The sequence below is a fragment of the Schistocerca piceifrons genome, chromosome 1 (assembly GCF_021461385.2).
Source record: "Schistocerca piceifrons isolate TAMUIC-IGC-003096 chromosome 1, iqSchPice1.1, whole genome shotgun sequence".
NCBI lineage: Eukaryota > Metazoa > Arthropoda > Insecta > Orthoptera > Acrididae > Schistocerca > Schistocerca piceifrons.
The window spans coordinates 279,356,927-279,375,159 of NC_060138.1; the positions used below are offsets into that span (position 1 = coordinate 279,356,927).

An 18,233-nucleotide genomic window follows, 5' to 3' on the forward strand; every position below is an offset into this window, starting at 1 on the left:
GTTCTTTCATTTTATGTATTGTTCATAATTGTAAACTGAATGTAATAAATGCTACAAAGCCTTAAAGCCCATATATTTATTATGGAACACCCTTAGAACAAGTACCTGGTTGGCATAGTTACAGAGTACAACACACTACGAGGCTATTACAGTTTCAGATTTCCATCTCTCCAAGTACACAATTTACACTGCAAATGGTATAAATAAAACATTTTTTACAGCATTATAAACAAGTTTCAATTCTTTTACAAAAATCATTCCTGCATCAGTTTTTTATTTCTTATCACAGATATGGATGAAAAATTCAGATATAGTGTGAAAGCGATGAGGAAGCAAGCAGATTTTCAGATTCCTACTGGAACACAGATTTTGTTTTTTTAAAAGACACAGGTACAGATGCTTTGAACACATAGTTTCATTTTCTGTCATGTACTATGATCATGGACATTCTTATTTTTGCTGAATTTTGCAATGCTGTTTTTTACAAAGTAACATATTTCTATTATGTAGAGATTCCCAAGAGGTAAAATGAGTGATTCTTGGGAGGTCTACAGCTGTCAGGTCTGAAGGTGTCAGTTGACTGTGCACTGTTCGTTACTGTCCAAGCCCTCTTCTGAGTGAGGAAAGGGTCTGAGTTATGTGGGGAGACTCCCCAGAATATGTTATCACACTGAATTACACTATGAAATTGTGCAGAGAAAACACTGCATCCAGTCTCTGAGCTTAAGCAATAAGCAAGGATGCATTAGGCATAGCGTACTTTATTCAGCTTACTATTAGTTTGCTGATATGTGATTGCCATTTTAAGGTGTCCTCGATCCACAAGCTTAAGAATCTTGTTTCTGATGCAGAGGATATTTCAGAATAGTCAGTGTAAATTGTGTGCTTAAAAAGACATATATTCATGGTTTATTCTGTTAATACTATGCCAGACACTGTCTAAAATTTATGTTTCTGTGATTCTACTCTAACCTTGCCTACTGAGCCTTGACTTGTGTATTTAATTCTCTTCTTCTTTTTCTTTTTCTTCTTCTTCTTCTTCTTCTTCTTCTTCTTCTTCCTGTTCTACTACTACTACTACTATTAATACTACTACTACTACTACTACTACTACTACTACTAACCCGTGGCCATAAGGTGGTACAAAGTAGAGACAACAGTGAACCCTGTTGTCTTGTATGTTTTTCCTGTTCAAACCACTTTCATCCCTGAAGTATTGTTGGAACTGTTCATCCACATAGTTGCAGCATGCACGCCAGCTGTCTTCACAGTTCACTGCATCTCCAAATCCTGAATAAAGAAAATACTTATGCTATTTTCCATATAGTTAATTTATAGTAAGCAGCTGCCTCTAACTTTCCAATGCATTATGTGCAGAAGAATGTAAAAATGACAAACAATCAAACACATTTCACCAACAGGGATAATAATTTGAGACATAGCTTGAGATGTTTCAGCGAAAATCCGATAAAGCAAAAACTATTTTGAGATGTCTGTAAGAGAGCGTAAAGATATTTTAGTTTGTAGACTTTATAATGCAGTTGCCTTTAAGCTAAAGAGACTGAATTTGAAAATATATTCAAATAATCAGCCTTATCTGTAATAAATGGGCCTTCAAGTCTCTGTATGTCCATCTTTTAAGGAGATGGTTGTGGGACTCTGCTGTTTGGTACAGGATGTCAAATCAAACACCTTTCAGCCATCTAATTTCCAAACTGTTATTTTATTTGGTTACAAGTTGCAGGAATTTAATACATCATTTTCAGGCCCCCTGACCAATGAGTAGGAAGATTCCAACATAGGTTCCAGTCAAAATAGGGACCAGCATTCAAATACTGGTATCTGTAGACTTCTGCTTGATACAGTGATCACTTCAACCATCATCTGCTGATAGTCAGCTGCCATTTATCAGATATTCTACAGAAATGGAGGCTACAAAATGGAAGTACACAAAACATCAGTGCAAAATAAGATGTATATTAGTTGTTGCGTAACCCAAATAAGCACACTAAAACACAATGAAAATCAAGGTGTGATAAAGGACGCTGCACTATATACTTTGTGCTACTTTTTTGCACATAAGCCATTATACTGTGGGAACTGTTATTTTTACAATTTTGCAGTAAAAGCTATGATGTTCTGGCAAGTTGTCCATGGGAGGGATAGTTTTTTATCTCAACAAAGAGGTTAGTTACTAATAACAACTGAGATATGTTAACACAGGGCAAAGTGAAAGGAAGCACCAAATTTGGTAGACTAAAGTACTTGAGTAGTAACAGCAATGAAAACATGGTAGATGAAAAAAAATTGTAATTTGAACATTCGTATGCTCTCAGGGGACACTATGGTTGGAGAAGAAAAAAAAAAAGAAAAAGAAAAAAAGGCTTAATGTCAATAGAGATCTTACAAAATGCAGGGAAAGAGCACAAATACAATAAAAAAAGAAAATATAGATATTTCACCCTTTTCAGCAATCATTAAAATATCTGGGAATGCATAAACATGTGTCATCATTTTTACTTACCTCTGGTTTTCCCATTTTATATATGTAGCCAGTTGCATTTGACAAATTAGATTGAAACCTAAATGAAGAACAGCACATTTCAGATAGAGTCACCATGAACAGACAAAACAATTAATAATTAGCATATTTAATAATTCTTTCCTTGCTACTGGAAGATGATTAAATTTTAGCCAAATTCCTGACTCCAATAAAATGAGGTATGTGAGAGAAAATGCTACAAGCATCTATTTTCAGTGAATCTAGTACCATTCTCTTCTAACTTCATGCTCTTAGGCCCGTTTCACACTGGAACACTGGTGATAGTCACCAGCAACCGTCACCGACAGATATACATTCGTTTGACCTGGAGCATTCACACCGGGACCCTACAAGGCCTCACCGAGCCACTGTGACGCAGCATTGACTCACTCTTGCCACATGTGACAGACAAGGTCACTGTGTTCACAGCAGTCACCGCTAGACATGCATTAGTTTGAACTGGAGTGTTTGCACTGGGACACTGATCACAGAACAGCACTGCAGATTTGCCAATCAACAGGCAGTCATTTCTGAGACAGTGACGCGAAATATTTATTGTATATTATACTGTACATACTGTAGCCAGTTTAGATTTCATTAACATGGAAGATTTTGTTAGTGAAATAGAAAGCCATCCTGGTGTTTGGAATGGAAAAGCAATGACTACAGCAGCAAAGTGATGAAAACGAATGCGTGGCAAGAAATTATAACAAAGTTTGTGCTTGATTTCAATGAGAAGAGCTTAGAAAAGAAAAACAAAATTGGTGAGTTTTATGTTCTTTTTTCAAATTTAGTACCTTATTTTTCAGGCCATTAAAGGCTAGCGAAATTTAGTTGCTATCCCTGTACAAGTCCATTTCACTAACCAATCAGTTGGCAATACCTGCAATGCTGGACACCAGTGATCCAAGAGTGTTCACCACAGTCACCGGTGACCATCACTGGCAACCATCACAAGTGTCCCAGTGTGAAATGGGCCTTAATTTGTACTTGGATGAAATTTATTGACAACATGTTGGATGCCACAAGACTGCTGCTTGCCACAGCAGACCTCACTTGCAGCCGACACTTGCCTGGCGGTGAAACAACCTTCATTGTGTAAATTATACAATTTTTCATAAAATGAGAGAACGGTAACCACTAACCTATATGAGGGTGATGTGTGCTGCATAGATACATATAACAGGAAGCAGTGTTCACTAACTTTTGAGATCTCTGACTCTTCTTGTCATATAAAGTACGCAATTTCAAATGCTAAACTGGGTCAGTGTGTGTGTGTGGGGGGGGGGGGGGGGGGGGCTTTATTGCATCAAAATATTAGAGGACTGAGAAATAAAATTAATGAATTAACTATCTGCATAGATGAATTGAGTCTTCAAACCTAGCTGACATAATCTGCCTCTCTGAGCATCATGTGACCACTGGTATAGAACTTTGAAGTGTAACAGGGTTTAGGTTAGCATTTCACTTTTGTAGATCAGAAATGGAGAAAAGAGGAGTTGCCACATTCATAAGGAACTGTCATAAATTTAAGAACATAGACATTCATAAATTTTGCCTAGAACAGCATATGGAAGCATGTGCAACAGAATTAGATTTAAAAAAAAAAAATCCTTCATAATATTAAGTGAATATCGAGCACCTGCAGGTAACTTTAATCTGTTTGTAAACCACCTTGAAGCTGTACTGGCCCATTTAACAACCAACAACAAAGAAATAGTGGTTTCTGGTGATTTCAATGTAGATTTCCTTAAAGACTCTCCCAATAAGAACTTATTTGAGTTAGTAACACTATCATTCAACTTATTTCCCACTGTAAAGTTCCCCACTAGGGTAGCCACTTGCTCACAAACAGCCATTGATAATATTTTTATAGAAAAGTCCAATGAACAAAATTATATTACAAAACCAATAGTCAATGGCCTCTCAGACCATGACATGCAATGAAAAATATAACACTTTTGCTAATAAAGTGCTTACCTTATTCGAACACTGTTTTCCCCCAAAACTTACCAAGGTTAGGGCAAAGTCTACAAAAAATCCATGGATTACTCGAGGAATAGGGGTATCTTGTAAAACAAAAAGAAAACTGTATCTGTCAATCCGAAACAGTTCCGATGTTGATGCTATAGCACATTACAAGAAATACTGCAAAATATTAAACACTGTAATACGGATGTCAAAGCAAATATATTACAAGGAAAAGATAGTCATATCAGATAACAAAATAAAGACAATATGGGATATAGTGAAGGAGGAGACCGGTAGAACCAGACATGAAGAGGAACAAATAGCATTAAGAGTAAATGATACATTGGTGACAGACGTGTATAATGTTGCAGAACTTTTTAACAAACATTTTATAACTGTTACTGAAAAGATGGGGTTGTCAGGTTCGGTAAATGCTGCTATGGAATACCTCAGACCAGAAATTTCAAGCATCTTTCATAATATGAATTTGACCCTCACTATCCCAACAGAAATAATGTCCAACATAAAATCTTTAAAATCAAAAACATATAGTGGGTATGATGAAATATCAACAAAGTTAATTAAAGAATGTGATTCTGAGCTAAGTAACATATTAAGCTATCTGTGTAACCAGTCATTTATCCGTGGAATATTTCCTGAATGGCTGAAATATGCTGAAGTTAAGCCACTGTTTAAGAAGGGAGATAAAGAAATAGCATCAGATTTCCATCCAATTTCACTGTTGCCAGCATTCTCAAAAATTTTCGAAAAAGTAATGTACAGTCGGCTTTATAACCATCTTATCTCAAATAACATACTGTCAAAGTCACAGTTTGGATTTCTAAAAGGTTCTGATATTGAGAAGGCCATCTACACTTACAGTGAAAATGTGCTTAATTCATTAGACAAAAAATTGCAGGCAACTGGTATATTTTGTGATCTGTCAAAGGCATTTGACTGTGTAAATCACAATATCCTTTTAAGTAAATTAGAGTATTATAGTGTAACAGGAAATGCTGCAAAATGGTTCAAATCTTATATCTCTGGCAGGAAACAAAGGGTGTTATTAGGAAAGTGACATGTATCAAGCTATCAGGCATCATCCAACTGGGAACTAATTACATGTGGGGTCCCACAAGGTTCCATTTTGGGGCCCTTACTTTTTCTTGTGTATAACAATGACCTTTCATCAGTAACGTTACCAGATGCCAAGTTCGTTTTGTTTGCCGATGATACAAATATTGCAATAAATAGCAAATCAAGCATAGTCTTGGAAAGATCAGCTAATAAAATATTTGTGGACATTAATCACAGGTTCCTAGCCAATTCTTTGTCACTAAACTTTGAAAAAACACACTACATGCAGTTCAGAACTTGTAAGGGGTGTCCCACGAGTATATGTCTAACATACGATGACAAGAAGATAGAAGAAGTGGACAGTGTTAAATTCTTGGGATTACAGCTTGATAATAAATTCAACTAGGATGAGCACACCACAGAACTGCTGAAGTGTCTTAACAAATCTCTGTTTGCAATGCGAATTTTGTCAGACATAGGGGACATAAAAATGAAAAAGCTGGCATACTATGCTTACTTTCATTCCATAATGTCATATGGGATTATTTTTTGGGGTAATTCATCAAGCCAAGCTAAAGTTTTCCAGGCACAAAAACGTGCAGTAAGAGTTATATGTGGTGTGAACTCAAGAACATCCTGCAGAAGCCTGTTTAGGGAACCAGGGATACTAACTACTGCTTCCCAATATATTTATTCCTTAATGAAATTTGTCATTAAAAATATATCACTTTTTCAAACCAACAGCTCAATTCATGGAATCAATACTAGAAATAAGAATAATCTTCACAAGGATTTAAAGTCACTTAGTCTTGTACAAAAAGGTGTGCATTATTCAGGAACACACATTTTCAATAACTTGCCAGCAGCCATAAAAAGCTTAACAACCAATGAAATTCAGTTTAAGAGAAGCCTAAAGGATTTATTGGTGGCCAATTCCTTCTACTCCATTGATGAATTTCTCAGTAAAACCAACTGATTTATATATATATATATATATATATATATATATAAAACAAAGATGATGTGACTTTCGTATGGAAAGTCACATCATCTTTGTTTTTAAATATATTTTTCCCGCGTGGAATGTTTCCCTCTACTTACCGAACAAAAGCGCTGGCAGGTCGATAGACACACAAACAAACACAAACATACACACAAAATTCAAGCTTTCGCAACAGACTGTTGCCTCATCAGGAAAGAGGGAAGGAGAGGGGAAGACGAAAGGAAGTGGGTTTTAAGGGAGAGGGTAAGGAGTCATTCCAATCCCGGGAGCGGAAAGACTTACCTTAGGGGGAAAAAAGGACAGGTATACACTCGCACACACGCACATATCCATCCACACATACAGACACAAGCAGACATATTTAAAGACAAAGAGTTTCGGCAGAGATGTCAGTCGAGGCAGAAGTGTAGAGGCAAAGAAGTTGTTGAAAGACAGGTGAGGTATGAGTGGCGGCAACTTGAAATTAGCGGAGATTGAGGCCTGGCGGATGACGAGAAGAGAGGATATACTGAAGGGCAAGTTCCCATCTCCGGAGTTCGGATAGGTTGGTGTTGGTGGGAAGTATCCAGATAACCCGGACGGTGTAACACTGTGCCAAGATGTGCTGGCTGTGCACCAAGGCATGTTTAGCCACAGGGTGATCCTCATTACCAACAAACACTGTCTGCCTGTGTCCATTCATGCGAATGGACAGTTTGTTGCTGGTCATTCCCACATAGAATGCATCACAGTGTAGGCAGGTCAGTTGGTAAATCACGTGGGTGCTTTCACACGTGGCTCTGCCTCTGATCGTGTACACCTTCCGGGTTACAGGACTGGAGTAGGTGGTGGTGGGAGGGTGCATGGGACAGGTTTTGCATCGGGGGCGGTTACAAGGATAGGAGCCACAGGGTAGGGAAGGTGGTTTGGGGATTTCATAGGGATGAACTAACAGGTTACGAAGGTTAGGTGGACGGCGGAAAGACACTCTTGGCGGAGTGGGGAGGATTTCATGAAGGATGGATCTCATTTCAGGGCAGGATTTGAGGAAGTCGTATCCCTGCTGGAGAGCCACATTCAGAGTCTGGTCCAGTCCCGGAAAGTATCCTGTCACAAGTGGGGCACTTTTGTGGTTCTTCTGTGGGGGATTCTGGGTTTGAGGGGACGGGGAAGTGGCTCTGGTTATTTGCTTCTGTACCAGGTCGGGAGGGTAGTTGCGGGATGCGAAAGCTGTTTTCAGGTTGTTGGTGTAATGATTCAGGGATTCCGGACTGGAGCAGATTCATTTGCCACGAAGACCTAGGCTGTAGGGAAAGGACCATTTGATGTGGAATGGGTGGCAGCTGTCATAACGGAGGTACTGTTGCTTGTTGGTGGGTTTGATGTGGACGGACGTGTGAAGTTGGCCATTGGACAGGTGGAGGTCAACGTCAAGGAAAGTGGCATGGGATTTGGAGTAGGACCAGGTGAAACTGATGGAACCAAAGGAGTTGAGGTTGGAGAGGAAATTCTGGAGTTCTTCTTCACTGTGAGTCCAGATCATGAAGATGTCATCAATAAATCTGTACCAAACTTTGGGTTGGCAGACTTGGGTAACCAAGAAGGCTTCCTCTAAGCGACCCATGAATAGGTTGGCGTACGAGGGGGCCATCCTGGTGCCCATGGCTGTTCCCTTTAATTGTTGGTATGTCTGGCCCTCAAAAGTGAAGAAGTTGTGGGTCAGGATGAAGCTGGCTAAGGTGATGAGGAAAGAGGTTTTAGGTAGGGTGGCAGGTGATCGGCGTGAAAGGAAATGCTCCATCGCAGCGAGGCCCTGGACGTGCGGAATATTTGTGTATAAGGACGTGGCATCAATGGTTACAAGGATGGTTTCCGGGGGTAACAGATTGGGTAAGGATTCCAGGCGTTCAAGGAAGTGGTTGGTGTCCTTGATGAAGGATGGGAGACTGCATGTAATGGGTTGAAGGTGTTGATCTACGTAGGCAGAGATACGTTCTGTGGGGGCTTGGTAACCAGCTACAATGGGGCAGCCGGGATGATTGGGTTTGTGGATTTTAGGAAGAAGGTAGAAGGTAGGGGTGCGGGGTGTTGGTGGGGTCAGGAGGTTGATGGAGTCAGGTGAAAGGTTTTGCAGGGGGCCTAAGGTTCTGAGGATTCCTTGAAGCTCCGCTTGGACATCGGGAATGGGGTTACCTTGGCAAACTTTGTATGTGGTGTTGTCTGAAAGCTGACGCAGTCCCTCAGCCACATACTCCCGACGATCAAGTACCACGGTCGTGGAACCCTTGTCCGCCGGAAGAATGATGATGGATCGGTCAGCCTTCAGATCACGGATAGCCTGGGCTTCAGCAGTGGTGATGTTGGGTGTAGGATTAAGGTTTTTTAAGAAGGATTGAGATGCAAGGCTGGAAGTCAGAAATTCCTGGAAGGTTTGGAGAGGGTGATTTTGAGGAAGAGGAGGTGGGTCCCGCTGTGACGGAGGACGGAACTGTTCCAGGCAGGGTTCAATTTGGATGGTGTCTTGAGGAGTCGGATCATTAGGAGTAGGATTAGGATCATTTTTCTTCATGGCAAAGTGATACTTCCAGCAGAGAGTACGAGTGTAGGACAGTAAATCTTTGACGAGGGCTGTTTGGTTGAATCTGGGAGTGGGGCTGAAGGTGAGGCCTTTGGATAGGACAGAGGTTTCGGATTGGGAGAGAGGTTTGGAGGAAAGGTTAACTACTGAATTAGGGTGTTGTGGTTCCAGATTGTGTTGATTGGAATTTTGAGGTTTTGGAGGGAGTGGAGCTGGAAGTGGGAGATTGAGTAGATGGGAGAGACTGGGTTTGTGTGCAATGAGAGGAGGTTGAGGTTTGCTGGAAAGGTTGTGAAGGGTGAGTGAGTTGCCTTTCCGGAGGTGGGAAACCAGGAGATTGGATAGTTTTTTGAGGTGGAGGGTGGCATGCTGTTCTAATTTACGGTTGGCCTGTAGGAGGATGCTCTGAACAGCCGGTGTGGATGTGGGGGAGGAAATATTAAGGACTTTTATTAAGGATAGGAGTTGACGGGTGTGTTCATTGGCTGAGTTGATGTGTAGGTGAAGGATTAGGTGGGTGAGGGCAATGGATTGTTCAGTTTGGAACTGGTATAGGGACTGATGGAATATATATAACTTCTGCGCAATTTCAGTGCAGTAATGTGTTCATTGTAAATAAGTATTATAGTAGTTTTACTACATGTTTATTACTTTATAAATAAATAAAAAAACTTTTTTATTTTAAATTCAGTGCATTAGTATTTGTAAAATGACTTTCATATAGTGTTCATTAAAAAATGATGATCATTCCACTTGGGACCTGTGGAATGGTACATTAGCTTATTTGTTTTAGTTGTGAGTATTTGTCATGTATTGTTGTTTTTCTGACATGTTCCACATCCTGGAGGGCCTCCTCACTACGGATCAATTGGAATGAAAGTAAATCTAATCTAATCTAATCTAGATTACAGAGAGGGAGGGGATTACAAAAGAGAAATGTGAAGATGGAGAGGAGGGTGAGTGGGGGGAGGTGAGTGAGTGAGAGAGAGAGAGAGAGAGAGAGAGAGAGAGAGAGAGAGAGAGAGAGAATGCTGCAATGTGGAGAGTAGGAGGATTTTGATGGCGTGTGTGTTACTAGTAAACTACACATCTGCCCCTGTAGTAATCATTGTACTCCCAACTATATGAAATCTCCTTACATCTTGACTTGATGCTAATATCTACTAAATCAGTATTCAAATCCAATTTTATTACACATTGATTACACATCAGGCTACAATTTAGCATGTATTTTTATATTAAGACTGATATCCAGTTCAGACTATAACATTAACCAATTAAACAAAATACTATTACAAAAAGATACAGTATATGTTTATATTATTGATGTATACTATGTTGAAATTGTTAATATTCATTGGAGCCGCACACAGCACAGTAATCTCTTCGCTACATTTGTGATGACGTCAAGCACCATGCTACAGTTCTAGTCACCACAGAAAGTCCATAAGGATCCTCTCATGCAAATAAATAGAACAGCCACTACAGAATGCACTCCATTATAAAACATCGTACATTATAAAGACAGAACTAATTTTCAAAATGACTTTTCTATTCAACCTTACAAAAATGCCTAACTTCATGTACCTGTTTGTTTTTATATCAAGCTGGTATGGAATTTTCCTGTTACACAGATGGGTTCCTATTTTGAAATTTTTACCAACAAAATAGTGGAAAATTTGTATCCTCCCAGGGAGGGGTGAGGGTAGGCAGTACATGATATGACAGAAGAGAAAAAGGGGAAAGGTTGGAGGAGGCAGTGGGAAACAAGTTCGTGCAGGCTATGCCCGAGGATTGAGAGAATGTAGGATATGGTGGCGAGACAATTTCCACCTGGACAGATTATAGAAACTTGTGCTTGAAGGGAGTATCCAAATGGTACTTGTAACGTAGCAGCTGTTGAAGTAATCAAGTAATGTGTGTTGTAGTTTACAGCATACTTGGCAACTGCATGGTTAAGTTTGCCAGTTTGGCAATGGCCATTCATGCAAATGGACAGTTTTTACGTGCTATGCCCTCACAGAATGCTGCACAATATTCACAGTATAGATTATATACTACATGATTGCTTTCACATGTGACCTGCCTTTTATGGGGTCTAAAATGCCTGTTATTGGACTGCATTAGGAGTTGGTGGGTGGATGCAAGGGACAGGTCTGGTATCTGGTTTGTCCACAGGGGAATGAACCATGAACTGCAGGACTGGGAAGGGCTTTTCATGTCCAGGGCGTTATTGGGGCGATTTCATGCCAAATCATACAGGTCAAGAGTGAACATGTCACAACAATTCAAAGTTAGCTGAAAAAAAAATATATCTTGAAGTTCCAGAAGATACCTCTCCAAAACTACTAAATTTTAATTTTCTGATGATTTGTTAAAAATGCTACAGACCTTTATAAACGAGAGTATTTGTGAAAATGTCATTACAAATGGGACACTTGAAAAATGTATTGTTCCATTCAGTAATCTCCAGAACTGATCAATGTAGCTGAGAGAACAATTATGCCCACGCCCTTGTGTGAGTGAGTGAGTTAGTCTTGAGGATGTCCACTGTCTAAAAGCATAGCAAATGTGTTAGATTTTACCTAATATGCAACAATTTTGAAGTTATTTAAATTTAAAGATTGTTCTGGTCACAGAAAAGTTTATTAATAAGACTGGTTAAAGTTTGCTACAAATCTATAGGGTCTCATTGATTTATATTTAAAATGACATATTAATTTCTGAAGTATGTACAGTACTTTGAGTTAATTATGTTATGAACTAAAGTTACAGAAACAAACTGTGTGAAACAATATTGGTTAATATATTTATGATATATTAGTATAAATGTACTCAACCTATACTATATACAGAACTATGAAACAAGGTGGTGGTTATTGCTAGAGGTAAGTAGAATTGTATTGTTTGTAGTGGTAAGTCATGTTCAGCATGTAACTGATATGTACCTTGTTTGGACTGTAAATAACACTTGTGACTCAGTGAACTAATTCGTTACCATTTGGTAAAAGACTTTGTTATGTTGCTGGGCAGAATTTTGGTAATAAATTAATATTTTCACATAAACTACAGCATTTTTATGTGTCATGTGTCAGACAATCATCCACTGATGCACTCTTTATTGAGTAAATGCCAGTAATGGGCGAACTTCATTGAAAATCTTTACCATTAAGAGCACACTTGAGAATAACCAAACACTGGAACATTACAAACTATATGGTGTATGGTTAATCTAGAATTCTGACTTCCTGTCTGATTAGTTTGTTTCTAGCTTTGTTACAGTGCTATAACCAAAATCATATAAATTGGTCATCAATCAGAATAACATCTGACTCTTAGTCATAATCTGTCCTTGTCATTACAAATTTAATTACAGAAGAATTATGGTAGTAAGAACCATTGAAAACTCTCTCAGATGGTGGAGCTCAATCCATAGAGACTAACACAAACCACAAAATGCCCCCACATAGTGATTTACACACGTATGTAAGAAAAATTTACTATACTGAGCTGGTCCACTTATTGATAGGTGAAGATCTGTGGCTGTGCTCAAGACTGCACTACCCCAGCACCTACCTAGGAGGAGACTGAGTCACATGGGTCGGGATGAAGGATCGCATGTAGCCCAGCTGTGGGAGTAGTCTTCGAGTCTCCTGCTTGCCAGTGTCTTGTTTACAGGTGGCTTGGTTAACAGTGTCTTGTCTGGTGAGCCAGTAGCAGTTGTATCTGTTGGCGGGGCGAGGGGGGGGGGGGGGGGTGTGGAGAATTAGTATATGATGTGCAGCATTGCACTGGCAGATGGATGTGTAGTAGTTGTTTGATAGTTGATACAGTGCACCTTGGAGTGGAGCAGCTGTGGTAGTTGTAATATACTGTTAGCAAATACAGTCCATTAATTGAGGTGCTATTTGTGTTTGATTGGGCAGATGAGTTGGAGCTGCCATGCACTGCCTCTACTAGTTGCAGATTGTGTATGCTCCCCGATACATGGCTGATAAATTTTGATGGTGGAGAACAAGCATGAAATGGTCAGCATTATGTTTGCATTTAAACAGTTCTGAGTTGCATTTGGACAAGTGGCTCACTAATTTGTTTGATGTTGTTGCGCATGACTTTGCTTTCAAGTTTTATATGTTCGGTGGGCACACTTAGGAATTTTGACTGTTTTAAGAATGGCAGAAAAACTTCATGTTTCATATGTTGTTTGTTTCATGTAATGTTTTAAATTGTTTATTTGCTGGATCAATTATGCTGGTAGCATCAATTTTTCTATAATCTGCACTTAGGGTGATGAGAATTACATTGTTTCTTCACGATTGTGGTTTGAAGTAAGTCTTACCAAAAGATTGTAGAGTCTCACTAAAAGATTGCAGCTAGGATGTAAATTCTGAATGGTTTGGATCAGCTGATTATTGTAAACTGATAATAAGAGAAAATACGTTTTAAATTTGTCCAGCCTTAGGTTATTAAGATTTGTTTCAAAGACAGCTTACTTGGAGTTTCCTGTCTAAAGAATTTTAATTTCCTTTTAAAAGTCATGGCACTTTTTCCCACAGTTCTTTTAGTAAAGATTATATGGTTCATTTACGAACTGCTTTGTTTTACTAATTACAGCTTTTGACTAAGGTAGGATTGGCCAACTAAGTTTTGATAATTTTAAAACAGTTTTCTGGTTTTTGAGTTGCAAAGTTATTGAGCACTTCATCGGTTAATACTGTATTCTGTAATGATTTTAGGTGTTTTAGATTTCTCCTGAGCCTTTTATTTGTCAGTATATTTATGAAGGGAGCTTTCAGGAAGGCCTAAGTGATGTTTGATTTTGAAGGCTGTGCCGTCCAATGCATCTGCAAAGCCGATGTCATTTGAATTTGTTATAAATTGTGGAAGCTCTATGATATGGTACATTTGTGTGTAGTTAACTTCCAGATTTATGTGTAATTTACTGTTAAATAAATTTGAGCAATTTAATCGTGACTCCTCTGCGTATGTGTCCACAATCCTCCCACATCCAAACTGAACATAGTTGGCAATTTAGTTCAGCTCCATAATACGCTTTAGGAGAAGCTTTCAAACACAGACTGGCAGCAGGTATACAAACCAGATGATTTTAATGAAAACTGGGGCCATTTCTATGAAACATGTAACCATAGTTTCTATTGAGAATGGCCAATGGTAAAAAACTAAGGAAATCAAGTTATACAAAAGGTCTTAATATTCCTCCAGAAATCAACAAAGTAAAGAAATATATGAAAGGCCTATATATGTAGTTCATGCAAACTACATTGCTGTACTTGATGACAAAGTCAAAACGTGACAGGAAAACATACAAGAAATCCCCAAAGAAGTTAAAAGTGCATTATTATGTTGAACAGACAAACAAATCTAGTAATGATAGTAAAATAGCATGGAATATAATAAACAAAGAATGTGACACTACCTTCACAGTTTTAAGAAGTATTCTTAGGAAGCAAGTCTTGAGCCTCAGTCGCTAAAGAAGACAGTGTGGAAGGTTTTAAGAAAACATTTACACATGCATCCATACCAGTTACAGTTGGTACATGCTCTAAATCCAAATGACTATGAGATACATTATAACATTACAAGTGGAGTGTTGCAGCAGGAAGCTGACTTGATCATGTAGTGTTCAGTAATAAGGCAACTTCTCATCTTACAAGGGGAGGCCGCCAATTGTGAAATTCAGATTCGATTCATACTGCGCATAATAAAAGCTCATGGCCAGAGGTGTAATGTGGCAAAGCACCAAGATGCACTTCTCAGCTGTTGTCGAGAAAATCGACAGTTAAAAGAAACCATTGCGATGAAATACTCTACGATTAACAATTTTCTACAGCGTTGTGGTGCAGCGGTAAGCGCTCAGGTTCGTAATCCGAAGGTCGCCGGTTCGAATCTCGCGCCATGCAGACTTTTTTTTTTTTAGTGTTTGTTTTTTGTAAAATATATATATATATATAATTCCCAGCAATCAGTTGCAACAATTATGCATATAATAAGTTGTTGAAAGGCGTTTGTCGTGGAAAAACTGGCGACTTTGAACATCATTATGTTTTCCGCAAACAAAGTTGTATTTCACAAATGTTATTAATTGTCTTCATAATGTTAACCACGTATAGTTAACGGAAGACGTAGAAACGATATTCCGAAACGAATACGTATAGCGTAAGTCAAACGTTCGAATTAGAATAGAAACCCCACGAACACAAATTTGCTGTGGCAGGTATGATATATAAACTCCGTTACTTGCTCGTTACACTTGAAGGACAGATGTTGAATGGGCCGAAACGAGCCACCGCATAACAGCGTAGTTGCCTGCTAACTTCGAAAGAAGGTAGATGCGGTACCTAACGCAACTTATAACATCGTCGAAAATCAGTGCGGACGGGAGAGCTTTGGTACACCCTGCTAAACAAACGGAAAAATGGAGGCGGTACAATTGGAGAGCGATCCGCCTTCACCAACATGCATAAGCAATTTTTATATATATATATATATATGAATTACAAAAAACTAATAATAAAAAAAAAAGTTGCATGGCGCGGGATTCGATCCGGTGACCTTCAGATTACGAACCCGAGCGCTTACCGCTGCGCCAGGATGCTCTGGAAAGTCATTCATCGTAGAGAGTATTTCACCGCAACAGTTTCTTTTAACTGTCGATTTTCTCGACAACGGCTGAGAAGTGCATCTTGGTGCTTTGCCACATTACTCCTCTGGCCATGAGCTTTTATTATGCGCAGTATGAATCGAATCTGAATTTCACAATTGGCGGCCTCCCCTTGTTAGTCGGAAGCCGAAAGCCCAAAATTTTCGTACACTATGTGATCAAAAGTATCCGGATGCCCCCAAAAACTTACTTACTTCATATTAGGTGCATTGTGCTGCCACCTACTGCCAGGTACTCCATATCAGCAACCTCAGTAGTCATTAGACATCGTGAGAGAGCAGAATGGGGCACTACACACAACTCACGGACTTCTAACACGGTCAAGTTATTGGGTGTCACTTGTGTCACACATCTGTAGATGAGATTTCCACACTCCTAAACATCTCTAGGTCCACTGTTTCCAATGTAATAGTGAAGTTAAAATGTAAAGGGACAAGTACAGCACAAAAGCGTACAGGCCAATCTCGCCTGTTGACTGACAGAGATTGCCGACAGTTGAAGAGGATCATAATGTGTAATAGGCAGACATCTATCCAGAGCATCACAAAGCAATTCCAAACTGCATCAGGATCCACTGCAAGTACTATGTCAGTTAGGCAGGAGGTGAGAAAACTTGGATTTCATGGTCAAGCGGTAGATCATAAGTCACACATCACGCTGGAAAATGCCAAACAACATCTTGCTTGTTGTAATAAGGAGCATAAACATTGGACAATTGAACAGTGGAAAAACATTGTGTGGAGTGATGAATCATGGTACACAATTTAATGATCCGATGGCAGTGTGTGGGTATGGCAAATGCCCGGTGAACGTCACCTACCAGCATGTGTAGTGCCAACAGTAAAATTAGGAGGCAGTGGTTATCCCTTATCATTTAGCTACAATATAGCAGGTCAGCAACTGGAAGCAGTTAATTCCATAAAATATCTGGGAGTAGGCATTAGGAGTGATTTAAATTGGAATGATCATATAAAGTTGGTCGTCGGTAAAGCAGATGCCAGACTGAGAATCATTGGAAGAATCCTAAAGAAATGCAATCCAAAAACAAAGGAAGTAGGTTACAGATCACTTGTTCGCCCACTGCCTGAATATTGCTCACCAGTGTGGGATCCATATCAGATAGGGTTGATAGAAGAGATAGAGAAGATCCAACAGAGAGCAGCACACTTCGTTACAGGATCATTTAGTAATTGCGAACGCGTTACGGAGATGATAGATAAACTCCAGTGGAAGATTCTGTAGGAGAGACACTCAGTAGCTCGGTATGCGCTCTTGTTGAAGTTTCAAGAACATACCTTCACCGAGGAGTCAAGCAGTATATTGCTCCCTCCTATGTATATCACACGAAGACGCCATGAGGATAAAATCAGAAAGATTAGAGCCTACACAGAGGCATACCGACAATCTTTCTTTCCACGAACAATATGAGACTGGAATAGAAGAGAGAACCAATAGAGGTACTCAAGGCACCCTCCACCACACACCGTCAGGTGGCTTGCAGAATATGGATGTAGATGTAGATGGTTGGTTGGTTGGTTGGTTGGTTGGTTGGTCGGTGTTTAAGGGACCAAACAGCAAGGTCATCAGTCCCTTGTTTCAAATGTGGTCCATTCCGATAGTACGACATCTCAGAAATATCATAACAACAAACGGGAAAAGGCTAAAAAATGTAAAAGGTCAGTCATGTTGTCAATGGTAAAAACAAAATGAGGTAAGTCAGCAAGAGAGCGAACCCAACGTTATGCTGAAGCAGCAGAGGCAAGACCACCTGCGACTTAAAGGTGCAACCACTAGAACGTAGAAGTACATATGGGAAAAGGAAACTAACCAATCCTAAAAAAAAAAAAAAAAAAAAAATTGATAAAAACAGAGTAAAAGGGGAAGAAAAGAGGATCCCGGTCAGGGAAGGGAGTCGGGAATCAAGAGAGAGATTAAAAACTTTAAAACTGAGAATTAAAACCACTTTCCCAGAGGAAACCGAGAACCAGGGAGAGCATCCGGGAATCGTCAGCCAACATCAAATGTAAAGTGCGGGGGAGTCTGAACTTAGCACGCAGAGCCAAAAGAAGGGGGCATTGAACCAAAATGTGGGCTACTGACTGGAAGGCTCCACAACCACAAAGTGGGGGTGGCTCATCATACAAAAGAAAACCATGGGTCAGCCTGGTATGGCCAATGCAGAGACGACACAGTTCTTTTGGGAGAGGCGAAAGGAAGAACGCCACGGGCCTGGTGTCACCTTAATCGCACGAAGTTTATTAGACAGGGAAGTAGCCTCCCAAGAGTTGGCCCATGATTGTGCGAAGTGGGATTTGATGTGAAGCCGTAAATCCGCTGCAGGAGGGGTTACAGAAAATGGGGGGGTAAGTGACTGCTCCCCCAGCCAAACGATCAGCGAGCT

The 18,233-nt window shown here is 39.7% G+C and overlaps 1 protein-coding gene across 4 annotated transcripts in view; it reads right to left on the bottom strand.

The window, feature by feature from the left end:
* LOC124789689 (septin-2) overlaps positions 1-18,233 on the bottom strand; it is a 349,469-nt gene that overhangs the window by 36,698 nt on the left and 294,538 nt on the right. For all 4 annotated transcript variants that reach the window (XM_047257158.1, XM_047257151.1, XM_047257141.1 and 1 more), the window contains exon 4: positions 1,125-1,290. In XM_047257158.1, coding sequence (XP_047113114.1) covers positions 1,125-1,290 — 166 coding nt within the window. The remainder of the gene's footprint in view (positions 1-1,124; positions 1,291-18,233) is intronic.